Source organism: Oryctolagus cuniculus, chromosome 4 (genome assembly GCF_051225735.1).
Source record: "Oryctolagus cuniculus isolate XC-2025 breed Fujian yellow rabbit chromosome 4, ASM5122573v1, whole genome shotgun sequence".
Lineage (NCBI taxonomy): Eukaryota > Metazoa > Chordata > Mammalia > Lagomorpha > Leporidae > Oryctolagus > Oryctolagus cuniculus.
Genome location: NC_142870.1, coordinates 123873832 through 123898785, shown reverse-complemented (window position 1 = coordinate 123898785; position 24954 = coordinate 123873832). Strand labels below are relative to the sequence as shown.

The 24954-nt window shown below is 42.3% G+C and overlaps 1 protein-coding gene across 16 annotated transcripts in view; it reads left to right on the top strand.

Annotated features, from left to right (window-relative positions):
* Positions 1 to 24954, top strand: part of LEKR1 (leucine, glutamate and lysine rich 1) — a 219674-nt gene that overhangs the window by 124402 nt on the left and 70318 nt on the right. For 12 of the 16 annotated variants that reach the window (XM_070072606.2, XM_017346867.4, XM_008266381.5 and 9 more), the window contains 3 exons: positions 7349 to 7430; positions 23064 to 23141; positions 23881 to 24084. In XM_070072606.2, the coding sequence (XP_069928707.2) occupies positions 7349 to 7430; positions 23064 to 23141; positions 23881 to 24084 (364 nt within the window). The remainder of the gene's footprint in view (positions 1 to 7348; positions 7431 to 23063; positions 23142 to 23880; positions 24085 to 24954) is intronic. The other 4 variants (XM_051818732.3, XM_051818731.3, XM_089331045.1 and 1 more) reach the window with 1 other exon arrangement.

Genomic DNA, 24954 nt, shown 5'->3' with positions numbered 1-24954 from the left:
TCTCAAAAACATAATGTTGAGTGAAGAACAATTTAGAATGAAATTTTGTTTTTGTTTTGTTTTTTTGACAGGCAGAGTTAGACAGTGAGAGAGAGAGTCAGAGAGAAAGGTCTTCCTTCCGTTGGTTCACCCCCCAAATGGCTGCTTCGGTGCAGCCGGCGTGCTGCACCGATCTGAAACCAGGAGCCAGGTACTTCCTCCTGGTCTCCCATGCAGGTGCAGGGCCCAAGCACTTGGGCCATCCTCTACTGCACTCCCGGGCCACAGCAGAGAGCTGGACTGGAAGAGGAGCAACCGGGACAGAATCCAGTGCCCTAACCGGGACTAGAACCCGGAGTACCAGCGCAGCAGGATTAGCCTAGTGAGCCGTGGCGCTGGCCTGTTAGTTTTTTAAAGACTTATTTTATTTATTTGAAAGAGTTTCAGAGAGAGGTAGAGACAGAGAGAGAAGTCTTCCATCCACTGGTTCACTCCCCAGATGGCCACAACAGCCGGAGCTGTGCCAATGCGAAGCCAGGAGCCAGGAGCTTCTTCCAGGTCTCCCATGTGGGTGCAGGGTCCCAAGGAGTTGGGCCATATTCTACTGCTTTCCCAGGCCATCAGCAGGGAGCTGGATCTGAAGAGGAGCAGCAGGGACTAGAACCAGTGCCCATATGGGATGCCAGTGCTTCAGACCAGGGCTTTAACATACTGCGCCACAGCGCCAGCCCCTAGAATGAGATTTGTAACTTGACGTGTTTGAGTAATTTTTGAAGTACCTGCATACGTAAGATGCAGAGTATAGCACAAATGCGCATTAAATTCATAAGCATGGATGCCCTCCAGAATAGATCATTCCCAAAGGCAAATGAACATGTCTCACTGTTACCCATCTTCAAATCAAAACAGCCTCCTTACTTGCATGGCCCTCTGCAGCCACAGGTGAATTTCTCTGCTCCTTATTCACAGAATCAAATAAATTATCTATAGTTGCTGTTAGAACTTCATCTCCTCCTCTAGCCCCCAACAAATTTTCTTACTCTTTTTGGTTTGATTGTTTTTGTACTTTAAATACACAGAACAGAGTTGATTAGACCCCTTGGCACACAGCATGTTGTCATCCTTGACCTGTGCAAATAAGCCCCTCTCTAAATATAAAATTTTTCATATATAGAAAAATACAGAGAATAACATTTAAAAACTATATGAACCCATAGCCATGTTTAACAAGCTTTAAAATTTTGACATGGTTACTCTATGTTGTTGTTCAAAACAAAAACACAATTAAAACTCCTGTTTTGACTTTTCTGTGTATGCAGATAACCACAGGTAACACCAGGTCCAAGTGTAAGAGCATGGCCATCCAGAATGGAAATGGTGGAGTGACCCTAACACCGCCACCAATGACAATAGCTAGCATTTGCGTAGTGCTCTTGATTTGCCATATAATATTATTTAATTCTCATACCTGTCTTAAATGGCAGTAACTGTTTTACAAATGGAAACTGAAGTGCCTAAAGTCATTACAGCCAGTAGGAAGCAGAGCTAGGTTTGAAGAAAGAAAGTCTGACTTTAGAGGTCATTCATGATACCTCTGTACTATCATTGGAGGTTTTTTTAATGTTTACTTATTTTCATCTGTTTGAAACAGAGAGGTTTTCCATCTTTTGATTCACTCCACAAATGCCTGCAAACAGCCAGGGCTGGGTCAGGCCTAAGCCAGGAGGCCAGACCTCCACGTGGGTAGCAGGAGCGGAAGCACTTGAGCCATTGTCTGCTGCTTTCCAGGATGCATTAGCAGGAAGCTGGATCAGAAGTGCAGCAGCTGGGACTCCAGCCGGAGCTCAGATAAGGGAGGTGGACTTCCCAAGCAATGGCTTAACTTGCTGCACCACCACACCCAACCCTGTCTTTTAGTATTTTATTTTATTTTATTTTATTTTATTTTATTTTATTTTTAAGTGTGTTTATTTGAAAGGCAGAGCATCAGAGAGAAAGACAGAGAAAGAAAGAGAGATCCTCTGTCCACCGATTTACTCCACATATGCCTGCAATAGCTGGTGCTGGGCCAGGCTGAAACCAGGAACCAAGAACTCCATTCAGGTTTCCCATATGGGTAAGCAAGGACTCAAGTACTATGTCATCATCTGCTGCCTTCTTAGGTTCCTGAGCAGGAAGCTGAATTGGAAGCATCCCAATTCTGGGCATCCCAGGCAATGGTTCAACCCACTATGCCATAACACCCACCCCTATTTTAAAAGTGTTGAGCTTTTGTTTTTCCTTGACTTCAATGATCTCTACCTTTTTTTTAAGCCTGTAATTTCTTATTTGATTTTTTTTTTTCTCTTGGATATCTGAGTGCCAGTTCTTCTGCTTGCTTGTTCTTCTAATTCTACTACTTGAGCCCAGAATCATTTTCCTCCATATAGTACTTTGAACCAGATTTTAAATTTTTTGCTGCTCTTTCTGTACAGGAAATTCTAAGCTTGAAATATTTTTCCACAATAAAGGTTTTATTTGTTATTTTCTCAAACATCAACTTAATACACTTCCCAATGACTATAAAGATTTATATCATCATACAAAATAGTTAAATCTGAATACTTCTGTATTTGTTGTTTCTAGAAACCCTTCAGAATAACAGGGTTCTCTTAAATGAGTAATTACCCCAAATCTGATGCCTGTGTAACGCTATCCAGCATGCAGCTGGTTGTGTATGAAGAGAGGCTAAGAGCTCTTTTTTGTCTTGTTCATTTAAAATCATGTGCTGCTTATTTAATATCTGCAAGAACGCAGTCACATCATAGTAGAATATGCTGTTGTAAATTTTGGATTGTTTCCATGGGTTCCGCCTTACATCTGCATGGTGTTTAAAGCCAATGCTTCCTTTCTTTTTGAGCATTCAGGGCCTTTTGCCTCATAATCCAATGTCATGCTGAATGACAGAAAATTGAAGTTGAATTTATTTAACTACAGAGAAGTACTGCACGGAACAATACACTTATTTAAGAACTCCTTGCCTCAGAAACTGAAGGAGCTGTTTTGTGCAGGTGGCTTAATCTCTGCTGCTTATCCTAACTCTGTTCCTTTATTCATTAAGGACAGGAACTGGGCACTCTGCTTCTGAAAACAAAAGGACCCTACTAGTCTACCAGAACCTATAATGAACCAGTAGGATGCTTATGCCTCATTCAGAACAGCAAAGATAAGCCCTCTGATTTTTAAAAATGATTCCCAGCACTTCTAGTTTATAGAAAATATAACCAAAAGTAAAAAACAAAAATAGCCATGAGAATAGATTAATCAATTCCTAATTATACATTGATGGGCTTCTTACATTATCTATTATGCATAGTAAATCTTTTTTTTCTCAATTCTGTATGGTGTCTTCTCTATATAAAATGGTTTCTTTGTTAATATTCCTTGTAATCATTCTGTTTGTTTACTTCCTATAACAGCCTTCAGAGGTTCCTGTCTTTAAAGTACAACATATATTTACTTTCCCAGTTCTTAGTCAGAGTTGCCGGAAAACACACAGGAAATAATCTGGGGTACTAATCACTGGGTACTGGATTTATTTATTATTTTAAATTATCATTGTTTTGAAAGGCAGGGAGACTCAGAGAGGTTTCTCATCTGCTGGTTCCTACCCTTAAATGCCTGCAAAAACTGGGATTGTACCAGGCCGAAGCCAGGAGCCAGGAGCCAGGAGCCAGGGGTCAGGAGCTCCGTCTGCTGCCTCCCAGGGTGCACATTAGCAGAAAGTTGGATCAGAAGCAAAGCCAGGACTTCAACCAGCCACTCTGAAACAGGACCCCAAGCAATGACATCTTAACCACTTAGCCAGCCAGCCACTCTGGGGTACTTGATTTAAAGGCTAAGCTATCTGTATTATGTAAAAAGGGGGGCCGCGGGAAGATTGATGTGGTTTGGTAGAGAGAATAAATCTGAAAAGGGAACAGTTTTGCCTTCCTTCTTGAGTTGGGTCATGATTGCCTAGTTTATTTTGCTTTAAACCTAGTAAGTTCTGTAACTGTCACACACAAGCATAATCAAATGTAAGCCTCGGAATACTTTGCAGTGCTATAAAAACGGGCTTTGAATTGGTGCCAGTGTGCTATTTACTCTTAGACTAATTCTCAGGTAATTGAGAATTTATTGCATGAAATTTATTTATCAAGCACCAATTCTTTGAGGTTTACTTAAGATAATCACTTATTCCTTTTAACTATAGCTGCATATAAAAGTAATAATGTAAAATTTATAACATGGGCTCAGACCTATGCTTCATTTAGTCCACTGTTATATCCTGACAAAGCATCAAGAAACATTTAATGTATTAAAGCATTTAATTGTTCTCTCTAGTGTCAGTCTCATAAAATCAGTCACAATGATCCCGTATTTGTCTTATTATAATATATTCATTTTTAAACTTTCAAAAGTTAAATCTAAACCATTCTTTGGAGTTAGAAATTCTGCCAGTTTACTACAGTACAATATTTCTCATAAAACAATACTTATCTGTTGCCTTAACTATTCTGGGAATACAGTAATAGCCATGCTAACTATAAATTTTATTGTCACATATATCATGTTCCTTTGCAGCTTTTAAATTCCAGGAGTCAGTGTGAAAAGACATAAGAATAGAGGGATCAGGCAGACCTGAGTTTGAATCACAAGGTTATTTCTAGCTGTATGATCTTTGATATGGTAACTAATTGCTCTAATCCTTACTGTGTTCAACAGTAAATGATAGGTTAATTAACTACTCTGATTCGTAGATTCTTCGGCTGTAAAGATGGAGGTGGGGTCAGTGCTGTAACGCAGCAGGTTAAAGCCCTGGTCTGCAGTGCCAGCATCCCATATGGGCGCTGGTTTGAGTTCTGGCTGCTCTACTTCTGATCCAGCTCTCTGCTATGGCCTGGGAAAGCAGTAGAAGATGGTCCAAATCCTTGGGCTGCTGCACCCGCATGGGAGACCCAGAAGAAGCTCCTGGATCCTGGCTTCAGATTGGCTCCGACCGTTGTGGCCAAATGGGCAGTGAACCAGCAGATGGAAGACCTCTCTGTGTAACTCTGACTTTCAAATAAATAAATAAATCTTTTTAAAAAAATAAACTAGAAAAATTATGGAGTATGTGTTAGGAAAATGGCGCAGTTTTATTTATGGCGCGATCTACACCTTGATGTAAATTCTATGCCCTGGCTCCCGCTGCCATTGCTGAAAGCCAGGTGGCCACATGGCCCAACAGCTGTTGTCGAGCTCCACCCCCACCCTAATGGGATTCGCTGCTCCTGCTTCCCTGCCCGCCCTCCGGCACAGTTTTAAAAGGGCCTGCTCCTGAGGCTCTCTGGACTCCTCTCGTCTGCTCTCCTCTCACTTTCTTCTCCGTGCTCTCCTCTCCTCTCCTCTCTCTCTCTCTTACACTCTCCTTCTCTCTCTTTTCCTTCTTCACCCCTTCACTCCAGCCTGCTGGTTTTCCCCAATAAACCCTTTCCCTTACTCCAGTGTTTGGTGTGTTTTGTGACAGCCTACCAGAAATACATAACAGTATCAATGTGTTTTCTTTGGTCCTTGTGAGTAGCAGTGAAAAGATGCAGGAGAAAGCCCCCACACACTGTCGGGACACAGTACACCATCAGTAAACTCTCTTGCCTCCCCTCGTCATCCTTCAGCTCTGAGTGAAACTCTCTTGGCTGTTCCTGTCTGAGTAGAACACCTCTGCAGGCCCTCTTGAGCTTATTTCCAAAGCAACACGTTACAGAACATCTAGGAGTCACTCCTTTCTCAAAAGGTTCAGCTGAGAAGTAAATTTTCCATGTGTACGCAGTTTTCTCTTTTCTCCCACGTGCTGTCACATGATAAATTGAAAGGACATACCTCACAAGTATTATCTGTCAAGTAAGACTACATTCAATCTAGTACCGAGGGGTCAGTCTCCCAGGAAAGTTTAAAAGCACTTTGATTGCTGGCTAATTCATGTACTGATTATAAGACATTGGCCCAGAGAATCAGAGCGGATCCCATTTTTCCCTCATCTGAAAAATGGGGCTATTAACACCTACATGGCAGTGTGAGAGATAAAACAGCATAATGTCATATGAGGAAGTATTGGCCAAAGAATACAAAATTCCAGTTGGATAGGTGAAATCAGTTGATCTACTGTATGTATAAAATGGTGACTATAATTAATGTATTCTTGAAAATATCAGTAAATTTTAAATGTTCTCATTACAAAACAAATATGTGAGATAATGCAGATTTTAATTAGCTCCATTTAGCCATTTCACAATGTATTCATATTTCAAAACATGACAAATATTGTTTTTAACAATTTAATTTTTAAATATATATGAAAGTACTGGATAAACAGATTTATATAAATGTCTCATAAATTCTAATTAAAATATTTGTTTAGAGTGCATGCATTTTCTGATTTAAGAAACTGACTCTTAAGGCAATTTGAAGAGTCTCACAGAAGTTTTATGTAATTGTATGGGTGCATAAAGATTTTAATGCTTAATTTTAAAAATATATTCCTACAACACCTGAGAAGATAGAACACAGATATTTTATAATTCCAATTTTTTGAATTAGTTTTTCTGTAGAAAGCTGTGTAAATGTGTTTTCCATCTTAAGCTGTCCCAAAAAGCGTACCAGCAAGGGCTATCCCTGTGTCTATGGTCACAGTGCTCACCACTGGCTAATAGCAGGGCTTAGATCATTCAGACCAATTGTTCTTCCTGCTTTAGTTTCGGTTCTGCATCCACACACGTGCTGGATATGGCTGCTTGAATAATCTTCCTCAAATATGCTTAAAATCCCCAGTGCAAGACTCTGGGGAGGCCAATTTCTTGCTTGTATTCTCCTACCTTTGAGAGTTACCAAAATGCCTTTTAGATGCTACCCAGAGTTAACACCCTCTTGACCATGTTCCTGGCACATGGTCAGTTCTACGAGGGGGACTTAACAGTGCTTCTGGGTTCCAGACCACAAGGGCAAGGTCAGCCAATCAGGTGTTTTAGAAGTGAGCCATGTAATCAGAAATTTACTTGTGTGTTGGCTACATAAATACCCTTTGAAAAATACGAGTACAATTTAGCTGTTTGAAAATTAGGTAATGGTAGGGGTAATAATAATGGGTAGGGGCCAAAGGAATGTAACAAATGTATCAAAACCTATTGATTCTGCTCAGGGAGACCTGAGCAGTCAATGACAAGTTACACATGATGATGCAGGCAAAGGGGATTCAACAGCTGCATTATTCTTCAGGAACTGAGCAACAGCTTTAAAAATATGTGATTTATTTCATGAAAGTATCCGGGCATTTAAAATGTGCTAATCAGATTAATACATTTTGTCATTTCAGATTTGCAATGTCAAGTAGAGGGGCTTGGCTTAAAGCTTCAGAGGGCAGTGACAGAGCTGGACAACTGTAAAGAACTACTCATGTAAGATGAACATTAAGCTGCTTGTAAGATTACAGTGCCCTGTTGATGTGTCACAAAGATGCAGACCCAGCTGTGTTCTCAGGACTCCTTTAGCAGTGAATCAGTTGTGTGGGAGTAATGCCCTCTGCCACTGCTTCCCTGGGCGATTCTGCTGACCTAGGTTATATATTGAAGGAGCTCTCAATACTTTTAAAAACATTAAGATTTCCTTCCCTCAATAAGAAACACACCAATTGCTTCTCGGCCTTTTGGGTGAGATCAACTATAGAAACTTTCCTATCCACATAGTAAAGGTTTTCCTAGTTGTTCAAATGCAGTAACTTAACGTGAAATGTTCTCTGAACTTTCATCTTTGTCTTTATTTCTGTCCACAATGTTGGTATTTCTTAAAATTATAAATTTTAGGTTTAAAAAGAGAGTTGAGTACCACTTAAGTGATAGCATACTTAGGCTATGTAATGAGAAAGAAAATACTGGGAAACAAATAATAATAAAATGACTGCGTAGAATGTCCAGAACACTATCCTTTTAAATATTAATTTCAATTGAGAAATTTCAAAACTTTCATCACAGTATAAATATAGTACATCTATAATTAACACACTAAAATAGAATTATAATTTGAAAAGTAAGTTCTTTTATTTTCTGGTATATAATCTGGTAGCTGTGGTTTTTAGTTCCTGTATTTTAGAAGGATGATCCTCATAAGAAATGTAAATATTTAGAATGCTAGGAAACCAAATGTTTGTATTGTCTGAGGCTACCCCTAAGAACAATGTGTTTAATAATAAACACTGAACAATAAAAGGAGAGCAAATTCCTTACATGCTCTATCAAATTAATATATACTTGAGTTATTTGTTGCAAAATAGTTTGCTTTTAAAAATAAGGAAAAGCGAATGTTTGTGGTTTGTAACACTGTAGCTAGTAGCACAGTAAGTACAGTAGTGTAGCTGTCTGTTTGATGGCTGGTATGGAGGGTGAGTAAATAGGGGCTCCTTCCTGAGGGTCTCCCTGAAGCTAGGAAGGAGCTTTCTGGGAATGAACATACGAAAAAGAAACAAGATGGTGGTTGGTGGGGCGGGGTGGGGGGTATTGTCACGCCCCTTCCTCTCATAACATCAGAGAGAACTTTGGCAAGTGGCGTCTCATGTGGAGACCCATTTAGTGAGGCCACAGTTACTGTGTGACATCTTCTTGGAGCTCAGGAAGTGTAGACGGCACAGTTCAGAAACAGGGAGGTGGTACCACTACCCTGCTAAGCTAAGAGGAAATTCATGGACATGCCAAGACTCAACACATAGAGTGGAGGCCTAGAGAGAAGCAAAACATAGAAATAAGCATACTGAAGACAGACAATAAAGCTTATTGGTTGTGGCGTGAATTGATTTTTTAAATAGAGTAAGTTTGCCCAGAAGTCTGTATATTCAAGGAGTCTGCCCATTTCATATGAAATGTTCTGTGGTATTTTGTGTTAACTATATTTATATTGTAACTTGTGTTGTGAGTGCTGAGGAAGGTGAGAGTCAGGGTTGGTTGAGGTTAGAGGGAGAGATACCTCACCTCCCTAAAGTCCATCAAACTGTTACCTGTTAGGAAATCACTGTGCAGTTACATGCTGGTGCTCTTGTATCCATTGATAGAACTGGCGCTTCCTGCCCATAGATCTTCTGAAAATTAAAAAATGGACAGAGTATCTGTTTTTAGACAATGTGAACTATAAAAGATACGAGTGGAGCCACTTAAATGGCTCCATGTGTTAGAGACCTTCCTGTATGCCACCCAGATTTCACTCTTCCATCTGCACTCCAGGCACTCTGCTTCCATGCTAGGATTAAGTTGGGGAGGGTGGACGTTTTGGATCAGAGCCTGGGGCTCCTCAAGCTTCAGGGTGCTGAGAAGTCAGGAGGCCCCCAGTAACTTATAAGTACCATTTTATTTATAAGTTAGAGCCAAATTTGTAGCTTGGTCATTTTTCTTTTATTTGACAAGTAGAGAGATAGTGAGAGAGAGAGACAGAGAGAAAGGTCTTCCTTCCGTTGGTTCACCCCCCAAATGGCTGCTACGGCCGGAGTTACGCTGATCCAAAGCCAGGAGCCAGGTGCTTCTCCTGGTCTCCCATGGGGGTGCAGGGCCCAAGCACTTGGGCCATCCTCCACTGCACTCCCGGGCCATAGCACAGAGCTGGACTGGAAGAGGAGCAACCAAGACTGGAACCCGGAGCCCATATGGGATGCTGGTACCACAGGTGGAGGATTAACCAAATGAGCCACAGCGCCAGCCCGCTGTAGCTTGGTCATTTTTTTAAATGATCAATTAAGGTTGAAGTCAAAATAACTCGTTAAAAAAAAAGTGTTAATAAAGTAAAAATTTACTGTGTACTCCTAAACCTCTTTAGACCTCCAGAAATTGGAAGATGCTGTGAATTCAAGTTTCTTTACATTTTTAATCCTCACCTCCTTTGCAGGGCTGGGAATCAGAGTATTTTTCACCTATCCAAATTCATATACTTTTTTGTTTAAAGATTTTTAAATATTTGGTTATCAATTTTATGGATTTGATGTAAAGGGAAGAGGGGCCTGCGCCGCGGCTCAATAAGCTAATCCTCCTCCTGTGGCGCCGGCATACCGGGTTCTAGTCCCGGTCGGGGCGCCGGGTTCTGTTCCGGTTGCCCCTCTTCCAGGCCAGCTCTCTGCTGTGGCCCGGGAAGGCAGTGGAGGATGGCCCAAGTGCTTGGGCCCTGCACCCCCATGGGAGACCAGGAGAAGCACCTGGCTCCTGGCTTTGGATCAGTGCAATACACCGGCCGCAGCACGCTGGCCGCGGCAGCCATTGGAGGGTGAACCAACGGCAAAAGGAAGACCTTTCTATCTCTCTCACTGTCCACTCTGCCTGTCAAAAATTAAAAATATAAATAAAAATTGAAAAAAGGTAAAGGGAAGAGGTAGCTTATAAGTAGATGAAATTGGGGTTCTTTATTCCTAAGTTTTTTTAAAAGATTTATTTATTTATTTGAAAGTCAGAGTTACATAGAGGCAGAAGCACAGGGAGAGGTCTTCTATCCGCTGGTTCACTCCCCACATAGCTACAAGGGCTGGAGCTGGGCCAGTCCAAAGCCAGGAGCCCAGAGCCTCTTCTGGTTCTCTCACATGGGTGCAGGGGCCCAAGGACTTGGACCATCTTCCACTGCTTTCCCAGGCACATTAGCAGGGAGCTGGATTGGAAATGGAGTGGCTGGGACTTAAAATGGGCACCTTTACAGGGTGCCAGCACTGCAGGCAGTGGTTTTACCCACTACACCACAGCTCCAGCCCCCTAAGATTTTTAAGAAAATATTTACCATGGTTCATAAGAGCATTACTATATACTGGAGAATAGAGATTTGATCCCATAGAATACTTTGGGCTACAGGTCACAGAGATAGGGCAGTATCAGGCTAGGTTGATCCAGAGACTCAGCAACATCATTAAGGACCTTGATTTTCTTTCTGTCTGCATCCTGCCACCCTCAGCATTGGCCTCAACCCAAAGCCAGGTTCTGGTGATCGTTTGATGGCTGCAGTTCCAGCTACCATATACAAGTGAGGCCACTGCAAGGTTAAAAGGTCCTGTTTTTCTGGTGTTCTTAGAAGTGAAGGAAAAAAAATTCCCAGAAAGCCACCACCCTGCCTTCTTGGCATGTCTTTGGTTAGAACCCCTTCCATAACCTCTCCTAGGTGAACCCCTGACAGAGGGACCAGACTGCCATAATTAGCTTAGATCAAACAGGATTTATCCCGAGAGCAAATGAAAATCAGGACCCTGTCAACCAGGAAGAAAGCTGGGTGAATGTCCAGAAGGTAACCAGTCGTGTTTGCCAAACAGGCAGAGCATTAGTGAAAAGCTGGTGATGACATTTTCTACAAACTTTATTTTTACATATCAATAATATCTATCTCAATTAAGGAGGGAGGCCTCCCTGAAACAATGAAAACTGTGAAGGCTTTTATAAGCAGTTTTGTTACTTTTAAATGAAGTCTCTCTCTCTCTCTCTCTCTCTCTCTCTCTCTATATATATATATATATATATATATATATAGCTTCCAAATAGATATAACAGGATAAAGATAGTTAAATGAGGCTAATAAGAAAGGCTGGTATAGATGGTAAAAATTTTAGGAGTGCCTGAAAGATAACACATAGAAAGGATAGTAAAAACAGCAGCTCTGTGGAAGACTCAACCAGTGGAAGTGGTGATGGTGGGCATGTGATAGGCAGAGCCTTTTCTCAGATCAATGAGAACAAAGAGAAAGGAGTAGGGCCTGGGAAGAACACTGGTTCTCAAACCCCATTCTGCATGAGAATCTTGGGGAGCTTTTTACAAGTGCTTGTTACAGTGTGACCTCCCCTAGAGACCCAACCCCAGGATCAGATTCCTGGACCCCATTTCCACAGACATTTGGATTTTACATTGAAGGAATGGATGGCTCTAAGCAAACACATTTATAAGGCACTGCCCCCATGTTTGTGACGTGTACCAGCTGGCCCTTCACCAAAGTCCCGCCAATCATCTAGCTCTGTGTGAAGCAGCATCTGCTAAACCAGTGAATGCAGGGAGTAGAGCTGGAGAGTCTGGGGTCCCCACAGCCCTAGGCGAACCTGAGTGCCCCACCAGGTAGCATACCCTGTGTCTAACCACAGCCTCCAAAAACAACCTAGGACAAAAGTAAACAGCAGAGAATCTGCAGGCTGAGGAAGAACATACAACCAAGGATTACCAGGTGTATGAGAGAAATTTTCCTCAAATACCCCCCATAAAAGAGGCTATGAGAGGCTGGCATAGCAGGTTAAGCCAGGACTGTTGTGTACAGGCACTGTATACAGGAGAAACTAGACTGGCAAGCTCCCACAGGGTTACTTAGGTAATTTCAGGTGACGCTAAGTGCTGCAAAAATAGAAAATAGGCATAAAACATGTGAATGGCAGGGAGAGGTGGTATACTTTTGATAGAGTGGTCGGATGGCATCCCTGGCCAGAGCAGATGACCTCTAAGTTAAAATCTAAATAGCAGAAAAGCTCTAACCAGGCTAACGTTTGGGAGCAGTGAGATCAAGGACAAGGCCCTAAATCCTTGGAAATGTGTTTTACAAGTTCAAGAAACATGAAGAGAGTCAGTTGTGGTAAACAGAATAATGACTCCCCAAAGATTTTCATGTCCTAAGCTCGGGAATCTGTAAGTGGATTCCCTTACATGGCAAAAAAGACTTTGCAGATGTGATTAAGTTCAGGATTTTGAGATGGGGAGATTATCCCGGATTACAAGGACAGGCCTAGTGCAATCACAAGGGTCCTTATAAGGGGGAAGCAGAGGGTCAAAGTCACAAAAGTAGATGTAAGGATAGAAGCAGAAATTGTAGTGATGTGATTTCAAAATAGAGAAAAGAACCACAAGCCAGGAAATGCAGGTGGTCTCTGAAAACTAGAAAAGGCAAGGAAATGAATATTCCCCTGGAGCCTCCAGAAGGGGCTCTGTCCTGGGATCGCCTGGATTTTGGTGCTGTTGACCTCCGGGACTGTGAAATAATACGTGTGTGTTGCTTTTAATCACTAAGCTTGTAATTATTTGTTCCAAAAGCAACACGAAATTAATCCATCAGCATATTCAGAAGAGTGTGTATGGGCTGAGATTTATTTGGAGAACAGTGGGAAGTTACGGGAGGACTTTAGACAAGAGAGGGGTCTGATCTATGTTTTAAAAGACCTCTGAGCCTGCTACTTGAAGAATGGGCTGGAGTGGGATTGTAAGAGAGCTTTAGGTAGACCAGTAGGGAGGCTGCATGCTCCCACAGGTGAGAAGTTGACTGGTTTAGCTTAAGGCTGTGTCTTGGAGATGGAGAGATGTATGTGTTGGAGGTGAGTCTGCCAGGGCTTACTAATGGAGTAAATCTGACAGGGAAGAAGGGCAGGAGACTGGGGAGGGAAGAATGAAGGACGGAGTTGGGAGGGGCTTATCACCATTGGGATACTCAGCTGAGAGGTCACAAAGTAAGAACCAAACTGCAAACCCAGAGTACTGGTGTTTGCAACACAGCACTACTACCTAACAGTTATGCTACCTTGGTCAAGTTACCTGTCTCTGGCCACAGTTCTTTATGTTGTAAAATAGGACTAAGAGCTGTTAGGAAAAGAGGTGCAGAACAAAGAGGAGGCAGAATACTAATCTACAACCAGACCAAACAGAGAAAATAAATCCCCAGAGGTGGGTGACCAACTGCTGGCCTGCACAGAACACTTGGCAGGAGGCCCACAGCAGGAGGCCCCGACCCCTGGGGCCAGGCCTTTTTTATGTCTTACAAGGGCTAGGGGTGGGGGTGGGGGTAGGAGGCAACAGGAAGTGAATTTCTATATACTGGTCTTTTCAAGTGGCTGCTGGGCCTCCAAACCTAGGGGTGTAAACACAATAGAGTGTTAGACTGAATTGGGATTCAAGGGCAAGGAATAAATTCCAATATTATCTCTCTTTTGGGTCATGAGTCTTTATTCCATCAACTCTGACTCTGAGTATAGATAAAGAGTCAGGTGCCAATTTCTTTCTGGATACTTCCTGCTGATAGACTTGGGGCAAGAACTTAAGTGAGGATCTATACTCAGAATCAGATTGATTAAAGAACAAGAGCAGTCTTGTGTTGCTGCTGCGAGATGGCTTCAGATATAGCAGTTAATCGTTCCTGCCAGAACCTTTGGAATAGGTTAATTATACATGGCAGAGATAGGGGCACTATGATTATGAGAACAAAAGGAGATACTAGAGAAATTGCCCACAGCGGAAAAGATGGCAAAATGAGGCAAAGGTATCTTGCTAATACACTTCATTAGCATTTCTTTTTATGCATTGGATCTCATCTCTTACCACACCTGATTTATGGTGTAAAAACATTCTTCACCCAAAAGGCAAAGTCCCCCACTCTCTGCTGTGAGGAGACCTACTGCCCAGTGGTTCTGGGGAACTGCTGCCAGTGAATGCACCTGATCCTGGAGGGGAGACAGTTGCTGTGCTAGGTCATTTATGTTTTTGTTGAGACTGAGAGATAATCCTTCAATTCTATTTGCCTTGTGTATCGAAGTGGTTTGTCCAGTCATTCCTGACCCATTAAGGGCTACTTTGTAGAGTGCCTATGATAATATAAGGTGTTACCTTTTAATGTCATGGTGTTGTTTCCATTGGTTGAAGTGAGAAAATCTGTGAAAGAAATAGACAGTGGGGGAGAATCAAAGAACAATGCTTTTGCCATTAGAGTTGAGGTGCCTTTTAGATCACAAAGTGGACATTTCAAGGAGGCACATTAAGAATGGCCATTTCATAGCAAAGAGTGGAATAGTATTGACCATTGCCTTTCAAAGTAGAGAATATCCATTTATTTCATCTTATTCCCTTTGCTTTGATGGGAAGGAGCAGCAAGGCCCTTTGTGAAGGCTTAATCACAGCAGTTGAAGAGAGGATTATCACTCTTTGCTGACAGTAAAAGTAGGAATTCAGTGCTTAAAGAGATGTAGGCATTCTTTCTGTTCCTTCCAGTTTCTCCAATCCTAATGAAGTTAAAGAGAACCATCAGGCACTCAAAGGTAGATCATAGAAAGAGTGGCTTTACTGGCCTCAAAGTATTCTGCTGCACCGGCACCGCGGCTCACTAGGCTAATCCTCCGCCTTGTGGCGCCGACTCACAGGGTTCTAGTCCCGGTCGGGGCGCCGGATTCTGTCCCGGTTGCCCCTCTTGCAGGCCAGCTCTCTGCTGTGGCCAGGGAGTGCAGTGGAGGATGGCCCAAGTCCTTGGACCCTGCACCCCATGGGAGACCAGGATAAGTACCTGGCTCCTGCCATCAGATCAATGCGGTGCGCCGGCCGCAGCGCGCCAGCCGCGGCGGCCATTGGAGGGTGAACCAACGGCAAAGAAGGAAGACCTTTCTCTCTGTCTCTCTCTCTCACTGTCCACTCTGCCTGTCAAAAAATAAAAAAAAATAATAAAAAAAAATTCTGCTGCCAAATTTGATTAGTAACATAGTAAAATAACCATCAAAGGAGTTCTACTGTCCCTGACTCTAGATTTGGAAAAGTATGCTCAAGAGTCTGAACATACGGTGAAAGTTGTGGTGGGGCTCTGAACCTCAGGACTTTTTTTTTTTAAAGGTTTATCTATCTACTTGAAAAGCAGAGTTACAGAGAGCAAAGGAGAGACAGATCTTTCATCTGCTGGTTCACTCCCCAAATGGCTGCAACGGTCAGCACTGAGCAGAAACAGAGAGAGCGGTCTTCCATCCGCTACTTCATTCCCCAAATGACCACAAAGGCCAGAGCTGGGCCAATCCAAAGCCAGGACCCAGAAGCTTCTTCTGGGTCTCCCATGTGGGTGCATGGGCACAGGGACTTGGACCATCCTCCACTGCCTTCCCAGGTGCATTAGCAAGGAGCTGAGTTGGATATGGAGCAGCTGGAACTTGAACTGGCACCCAAATGGGCTGCAGCTTTACCCGCTACACCACAGTGCCGGCCCCTCAGAACTTTTTTTAAAAGTAACATTTCTGTTTGATTTCAAAGCAGATGTATAAATGTTGTAAAATACAGGAATATACAAGAAAATCATAGTTACATTTTGACATATGCTTCAAGTCTATATTTCTAAATGTACATAGCAAGATCATACTTTATGTACTATTTTACACTTTTTTCACTTCATGCTTTATCCTAGATATTTTCTCACATTATTACATGATAAATGTATAAATAATTATTAAGCGACTGCATAGTGTCCCATTCTATGCATCCCTTGTTTTTAGAATGTCACAAGTTTTCACTTTTAGAAGAAAGATACTTTGAAAATTCATAGAGATAAATGTCATACAGTTAATGCTTTGGGATCATGTTTGCTAAGCTTAATTTTTTTTAACATTTACTTATTTATTGAAAGTCAGAGTTACAGAGAGGGAGAGACAGAGAGAGAGAGATTCCATCTACAGGTTCACTCCCCAGATGGTCTCAATGAATCCAGGAGCTTCTTCTAGGTCTCCCATATGAGTGGCAGGTGCCAAACACTTGGGCAATTTCCACTGCTTTCCCAGGCCATTAGCAAGGAGCTGGACTGGGAGTGGGGCAGCTGGAACACACACCATATGGGATGCCAGCATCACAGGTGGCAGCTTAACCCACTGTGCCACAGTGCTGTCCCCCAGACCTAATGTTTTTTTAAGACTTTTAATGCATAATGATTCACTGAACTCCAGTAGGATTATACTGATATATAATCTCAGAAGTATTTGTAAATACCCATTACTCTACTTCTTACCCAAGATTGGGTATTGTAACTTTAAAAATATCAATTTAAGAGGCCGGCGCCTTAGAGTAGCAAGTAAAAGCTGCCACCTGCAGCACCAGAAACCCATATGGGCACCAGTTCGAGTCATGGCTGCTCCACTTATTTCTTTTTAAGATTTATTTTATTTACTTGAAAAACATAGTTACAGAGAGAGAGAGAGAGAGAGAGAGAGAGAGAGAGGTCTTCCATCCACTGGTTCACTCCCAGATGGCCGCAATGGCTGGAGCTGTGCTGATCAGAAGCCAGGAGCCAGGAGCTTCTTTTAGGTCTCCCATGTGGGTGCAGGGGCCCAAGCACTTGGGCCATCTTCCACTGCTATCCCAGGCCATAGCAGAGAGCTGGATGGGAAGAGGAGTAGCCGGGACTAGATTCAGTGCTCATATGGGATGCCGGCGCTTCAAGCCAGGGCTTTAACCCACTGTGCCATGGCACCAGCACCAGCTGCTCCACTTCTTCTTTTTTTAAAAAGTTTTTTTTTTATTTATTTGAAAGACAGAGTTACAGAGAGAGGTAGAGACAGAGAGGGAGGGCTTCCATCCGCTGGTTCACTCCCCAGATGGCTGCAACGGCCGGAGCTGCTGCCAATCCGAAGCCAGGAGCTTCTTCTAGGTCTCCCATGTGGGTGCAGGGGCCCAAGGACTTGGGCCATTTTCTACTGCTTTCCCAGGCCATAGCAGAGAGGTGGATGGGAAGAGGAGCAGCTGGGACTAGAACCGGTGCCCATACAGGATGCCGGTGCCGCAGGCAGAAGGTGAATCTACTGCGCCACTGTACCACAGTACCGGCCCCAGCTGCTCCACTTATAATCCAGCTCTCTGCTATGGCCTGGGAAAGCAATAGAAAGAGGCAGGGGTAGGGGTAGGGGTACAGGTAGACATAGACATAGAGGTAGACATAGGCATAGAAGATGGCTCAAGGGGCTGGTGCTGTGGTATAGCAGGTAAAGCTGCCACCTGCAGTGCCAGCATCCCATATGGGCGCCAGTTTGAGTCCCTGCTGCTCCACTTCCAATCCAGCTCTCTGCCATGACCTGGGAAAGCAGTAGAAGATGGCCCAAGTGCTTGGGCCCCTGCACCCAGAGGAAGTTCCTAGCTCCTGGCTTCGGTTTGGCACAGCTCTGGCCGTTGCGGCCATTGGGGAGTAATCCAGCGATGGAAGACTTCTCTTTCTCTCTCTCTCTCTCTCTCTCTCTCTGCCTCTACCTCTCTATAACTCTTTCAAATAAATGAATTAATTAAAAAAAAGATGGCCCAAGTCCTTGAGCCCCTACACCCACATGGGAGACCTGGAAGAAACTCCTGGCTCCTGGCTTTGGATTGGCCCAGCTCCAGCCATTGTGACCATTTGGGGAGTAAACCAGCAGATGAAAGAACTCTCTCTCTCTTTCTTTGTCTCTGCTTCTTTGTAACTCTGCCTTTCAAATAAGGAAATAAAAAAATCTTCTAAAAAACCAATTTAAAAACTGCACCCCTGGGGCCAGTGCTGTGGAACAGTGGGTTAAACCACCCACTTGTGACACTGGCATTCCCTATTGGAGTGCCAGTTTGATTCTCGGCTACTTTGCTTCCAATCCAACTTCCTGCTATTGTGCATGGGAAGGCAGAGGAAGATGGCCCAAGTACTGAGGCTCCTGCCACCTTTGTGGGAGACCTGGCTACTTCCTGGCTCCTGGCTTCAGCCTAGGCCATCCCAGCCCAACATTGTGGCACAGTGGGTTAAACTGCCACCTGTGATGCTGGCACCCCATATGGTTTGTGTTCCAGCCGCCCCACTCCCAGTCCAGTTCCTTGCTAATGGCCTGGGAAAGCAATGGAAATTTGAAGAGTGAATCAGCAGATGAAAGATGTCTTAATATCTCTCTATCTTCTCTTCCTCTTTCTCTGTAGCTTTGCCTTTTAAATAAATAAATAGTCCTTTCTTTTTTTTTTAAGTGTACCCCTGCATTTATGTCTCCCAGCAGTCTTTCAGTTGTGACTCACCTGAACATATTTAGCCTTTGCTCGCTTTTCTGATGATGTCTTAATTTTCTCTATTCTTTTTTAAGGTTTTATTTGGGAAAAAAAAAAATTCAAACTTTAAAGAAAATTGTCAGAATAGTTCAAAGAGCACCCAAATACAAATAGTCTTCACCTAGCTTCACTATGTTAGTTGTTTTTTTTTTTTTTTTTTTTTTTTTTTTTTTTTTTTGGACAGGCAGAGTGGACAGTGAGAGAGAGAGACAGAGAGAAAGGTCTTCCTTTTCCGTTGGATCACCCCCCCAATGGCCGCCGCGGCCGGTGCGCTGCGGCCGGCGCACCGCGCTGATCCGATGGCAGGAGCCAGGAGCCAGGTGCTTTTCCTGGTCTCCCATGGGGTGCAGGGCCCAAGCACCTGGGCCATCCTCCACTGCACTCCCTGGCCACAGCAGAGGGCTGGCCTGGAAGAGGGGCAACCGGGACAGAATCCAGCACCCCGACCGGGACTAGAACCTGGTGTGCCGGCGCCGCTAGGTGGAGGATTAGCCTAGTGAGCCACGGCGCCGGCCCACTATGTTAGTATTTTAACCCATTTGCTTTCTCTCTCTCATTTTTTTCTGTTTCTTTCCCTCCACACACACATATATAATAAATAAATACTTATGAGGCTACTTCTAAAGTTTGTGGAAAATGGGATTAGAAGATAACTGTATTTTGGTGCAGAAAAAATTTAAAGCCATCAAATTTTTCTGAAATTAATCACTTATTTTATTTTATTTGAAAGGCAGAGACACACAGAAATAGAGACACAAAGAGAGATCTCCTATTGCTGGTTTACTACCCAAATACCTGAAACAGCCAAGGTTGGGCCAGTCCAAAGTCAGGAGCCAGGTACTCAATCCAGAATCCCCTCATGGGTGGCAGGGATTGAACTACTTGGGCCATCATCTGCTGCCTTCCAGGGTGCCCATTAGCAGGAAGTAGAGCAGGACTCGAACCTAAGCACTCTGAGATGGTATAGTAGCATCCCAAGCAATGGCTTAGCAGTTCATGCCAAATGAACACCCACGCATAATTTTTTCATAATACACACTTCTAGGAATTTTCAGAAGACTCTTTGTATATAGAAATACAAATTATGAAAGAATTGTGTTATATTTCAAAACTTTTTAGCACCAAAATGAATTTATCCTTTAATTCCATTTTCCATGAACTTTTTGAAGTATGTGTGTGTATATATGTGTATGTGTTTCTTTGAACCATTTGAAGATATAATAAATTCAGTATGGCCTTTTTCCTCTAGGTATCTCAGCCTGCCTATCCTCAGGGCAGTAATATTTTATATAACCACACTTGGTATCATAAATTTACATGAAATATTTGAATGTACTATCCATATTTCAATTTTGTCAGTTGACCTACAGATCTCCTCTGTAACATTTGCTCTTCCAGCACAGAATCCACTCTCGGATCAGATTCAGTCCCTTTAATCAGAAATTGTTCCACAGCTTGTCTGTGTCTTGTTATGAGTGACATTTCTGAAGAATGTAGAACTCATATAGATTTTTTAAATGAATATTTCCTCATTTTGAGCTGTTCTGATATTTCCTCTTGATTGGCATAAGGCTGTATATTCCCAGTCCAGAAGGCCACAGAGATGGGACGGGAACAAAAGGAAAGCTTCCTGGACCCTCTGAGAACTGACCACAGCCAGATTAATGGGAGAAAAAGGATCGTAGATGTATTAACATTTTGGGGGACAATCAAAGGAGTGTGCTTACCCCGTCGCCTAGAGGTGACCCAGATGCTCTGTGTGCCCTTCTTCCTAGAGGACAGGAGATACTGAATGTTACAGCTGTGTGTTTTTGATGGAGACAAAATACCAGCTTTATCCCTGATGAAGCTATGCTGAAGGAAGTGATGTGATTGTGTGGCCAGGAAGCACTTTTATAAAAACCGTTTTAATTATTTAATAGTCCACAAGGGTTTTACATAATGCAATACTTGCGTGTATGGGATTCAGAGTGATATTTCAAAACACTTGTACATTGTGTACTGATAAAATAATTGTAATTAGCATTTCCGTATTATCATCATTTCATATAATTATTTTATGTTTGGGTTCTTGTCTTCTATTTCTTCTCTCTGCGTTTGGTACCCATTATCCAGACTCCCCATATCCCTGTCCTCATCCTTCCCCAAATTCTAGTAATCACAGGAATGTGGTAATTTTTGAAATTTTAGGTGAATAAATGAGCCCAATATTTAGACAGTAGTTAGTAAATGATTCTCTTTGGGCACTGAATGAGTCTGGGAAGGCAGACAATAGCCTACGAAAAAATTTGTTCAGGTGTGGTTACAATCCTTAATCTTCCTTTCTGCAGATAGGAGTTTACTTAATGAAAACTCAGGGAATGGGCTAAAGGCAATTTCTTCCTTGACAAATGCAGTCTTTAACAGATAAGGAAATATCAGAGTCAAACCTCTTCCAGCATCTGCTGCTCTCCAGGAGTCTTTAATTTACAGTAATCAGCATACCAGCATGCCATATTTTTAGCAAAGTGTTTCCTGAGTCCCAGCAGTGGGGACGTCTTCTGAGGGCATCACATCTGGTGGCCCATGATAACCATCTCCCCCTTCCTAGTGCTGTTCATTTCAACCCGTCAAAGGTGTTGCTCAGTTTTCTGTCATATTGTTCTTTTTCTCTCCCAATTAATAAAAACTTGTAAGAGACACTAAATATATGAGAAATGTGACATATTAGGCTAAGCCTCCGCTTGCGGCACCAGCATCCCATATGGGTGCTGGTTTGTTTCCCAGCTGCTCCTCTTCAGATCCAGCTCTCTGCTGTGGCCTGGGAAAGCAGTAGAAGATGGCCCAAGTGCTTGGGCCCCTGCACCTGCTTGGGAGACCCTGAAGAAGCTCCTGGCTCCTGGCTTCAGGTCAGCCTAGCTCTGGCTGTTGCAGCCATTTGGCAAGTGAACCAACAGATGGAAGACTCTCTCTCTCTCTCTCTCTCTCTCTCTCTCTGCCTCTCTGTAACTCTGCCTTTCAACTAAAAATAAATATTTAAAAAAATAAATACTTGAAACTACCATGATCCTCACTAATTATATGCACATTATGAAAAAACTATGCATAGATTTCAACTATTTTATTGCACCAAAAATTTTTTTAAACTAAATTTTTCCAAGAGCTTTTTAAAAAAAATTTATTTATTCATTTGAAGGGTAGAGTTAGAGAGAGAGAGAGACAGAGACAGAGACAAAGAAAAGTTGTCCATCCACTTGTTCAATTCCTAAATGGCTGCAACAGCTGGAGCTGAGCTGATCTGAGGCCAGGAGCCAGGAGTTTCCTCTGGGTCACCCACATGGGTACAAGGTCCAAGGGCTTGGGCCATCCTCCACTGCTTTCCCAAACGCACTACCTGGGAGCTAGACCGAAAGTGGAGCAGCTGGGACTTGAACCGGCACCACAGGCAGCAGCTTCACCCACTATGCCACAACGCTGGCCCCCAAGAACTTCTGAAGTCCCCTCATATTTGAATATTTGAGACTCCTCTCTGTCTCCTGTTCAGGGTTCCTCTTCACTTTTCAGAAGCTGTAGTTGCCCCTAGTACTCTCCTGTGGATCTTCACATCAGAAAAATTGAAGCTTTTGTTATTTGTGTGTTTGTTTAACCAGAGCTTTAGTTTCTCTGCATGGTGTAGTCTAAATCTGCTCTTAGGCTGAAAATCATTAAGAACAAACAAAAAAGCAAAAAAACCAACCAACCTGCCTCATGCTGTAATGTCGTTCTAGCTGTGAACTTACTGCAGAATATTCCTGCTTTGGTAACATTATAATATCTTCACATAGGTTTCGTTTGTTTTTTAAGGTTGTCCAAGGCTTTTTCTTTTTACATAAATACAGATCAATCTGATAGTTTACTTGACCATTGTAGAAATGGACTGGATATTACTTCTATGAATAAATAATAATATGAAATCATTAAAAGAAATTCATTTTATGGGGCCAGCGTTGCGTGTAAAGCCCATTTGAATCCCAGCTGTTCCACCTCTGATCCAGCTCTTTGCTAATGGCTTTAGAAAAGCAGGGGAAGATGGTCCAAGTGCTTGGGCCCCTGTACCCACGTGGGAGACCCGGAAAAAGCTCCTGGCTCCTGGCTCCTGGCTTCAGCCTGGCCCAGCCCCAGCCATTGTGACCATCTGGGAACTCTTTCAAATTAACAAATAAGTCTTTTAAAGAAAAAGTTCCATTCTACATATTCATAAAATAATGATGTAGAAAAAGAGTATTTTGAAATAACGTATTTGCTTTTCTATCATTTTAGGAATAAATCTAATGAAGCTGATGAGTGTCAAAGAAAACTTAGAAAACTGAAGTTTGAAGCCATTATTTCTGAGTCACGGTACACATTTTAAAATTTAAAATTTTATATTGTTAATTATTGGGGAGTGGATCAGTGGAAGGAAGATCTTGCTCCACCTCTTCTCTCTCTGTAACTCTGCTTTCAAATAAATAAATAAAAATATTTTTAAAAATAAAAATAAAATATATTTCACTTATTATTTTCTTATTTTTTTCCATATACAGTACCTAATTTGGGCTTATGTCTTAACAATTTTCATTGATTTTACCTCTGCCTTGATAGGAATATATTAACATCACAGAACTAACAATTTTAATAACACCTTAAATTTTTAAAGTTATGATTATTGCCTATAATTTTAAAGGAGCATTTCATATTTTTTTTTTTTGACAGGCAGAGTAGACAGTGAGAGAGAGAGAGACAGAGAGAAAGGTCTTCCTTTTCCGTTGGATCACCCCCCCAATGGCCACTACGGCCAGCACACCGTGCTGATCCGAAGCCAGGAGCCGGGTGCTTCTCCTGGTCTCCCATCAGGTGCAGGGCCCAAGGACTTGGGCCATCCTCCACTGCACTCCTGGGCCACAGCAGAGAGCTGGACTGGAAGAGGAGCAACCGGGACAGAATCCAGCGCCCCGACTGGGACTAGAACCCAGGGTGCCGGCGCTGCAGGCAGAGGATGAACCTATTGAGCTGTGGTGCCGGCCATTTCATATATTTTTGATAAATATTTAAATAATATCTAATTCATATTAGGATCTTTTTTTCTGTCCTTTTTTAGGCACACTAGGCTACTTAAAGAAAAAGAAGACTCTCTAATGAATTGTCAACAAATGCATAAAGTTTTGCAGGAACAACTGACTATAAAAGAGAAGCAAGAAGAAGACATAAAAAGAAGAGTCAATCTTGCAGAAAAGGAACTAGAAATAACTAAAAGTATTCTGAATCAGACAAAGGAAGAGGTTGTAACACTGAAAAATGAAAGGTCAGAATCATTTCTCACAAAAATATTTTATGTTCAAGTCAGTATTCCATATATATATATATATTTGAAATATCAATGTTGTACATATTATAATAGCAATGAAATCATAGGATTAAAGATATATTTGGCCTGTAAGGTCATAGCATCCCCCCTACCCGACCTTATTTTATAAACGATGCAGCTAAAACTGAAGTTGATTAAATGACTTGGTGAAAATCTCACAGCTAGTAAAAGTAGAGATGGAAAGCAAGTTGCACTTGGCATCAGATTTTTATTGAAAAAAGTGAGACCACGTGTGATACTTGCACTATTAAATTTAACCTGGTCCAGTAATTGGTGGATTCTACTGTTACCCAATAAGACATCTTTTTTTAATATCACTTTTTTCTTTTATTTGTTCCCACTTTTCTCCTCTCCTCATCAGCTGTTAGCACATCTTATTGAGGGTTTATCACAAGCAAAGATACCTTCTTAGGTGGTATTAAGGATAGTTAGAAGTATTTTGGTCCAGCTTCCCAAAATATTTTTGTTCAATTAATTTGTCTTTATATTAACTTTATCTTCAGTAAATATTTCTTCCTTTTGTTTTCATTTGCTGGTTTGCTTTTGCACATTCTTTCTCATTTTTAAATGTTTATTTATTTTCATGTACTAGAAAGGCAGAGTGACACAGAGAGACAGAGTGTGTGTGTGTTTCCATCCACTGGTTCACTCCCCAAACGCCTACAACAACCAGGAGCCTGAAACTCTATTCACATCTCCCACCTGGGTGGCCGGGTCCCAAGCACTTTATCCTTCTGCCTCCCAGGATACATTAGCAAGAAGCCGGATTGGAAGCTGAGTAGCCAGGACTCAAATGATTATATGGGA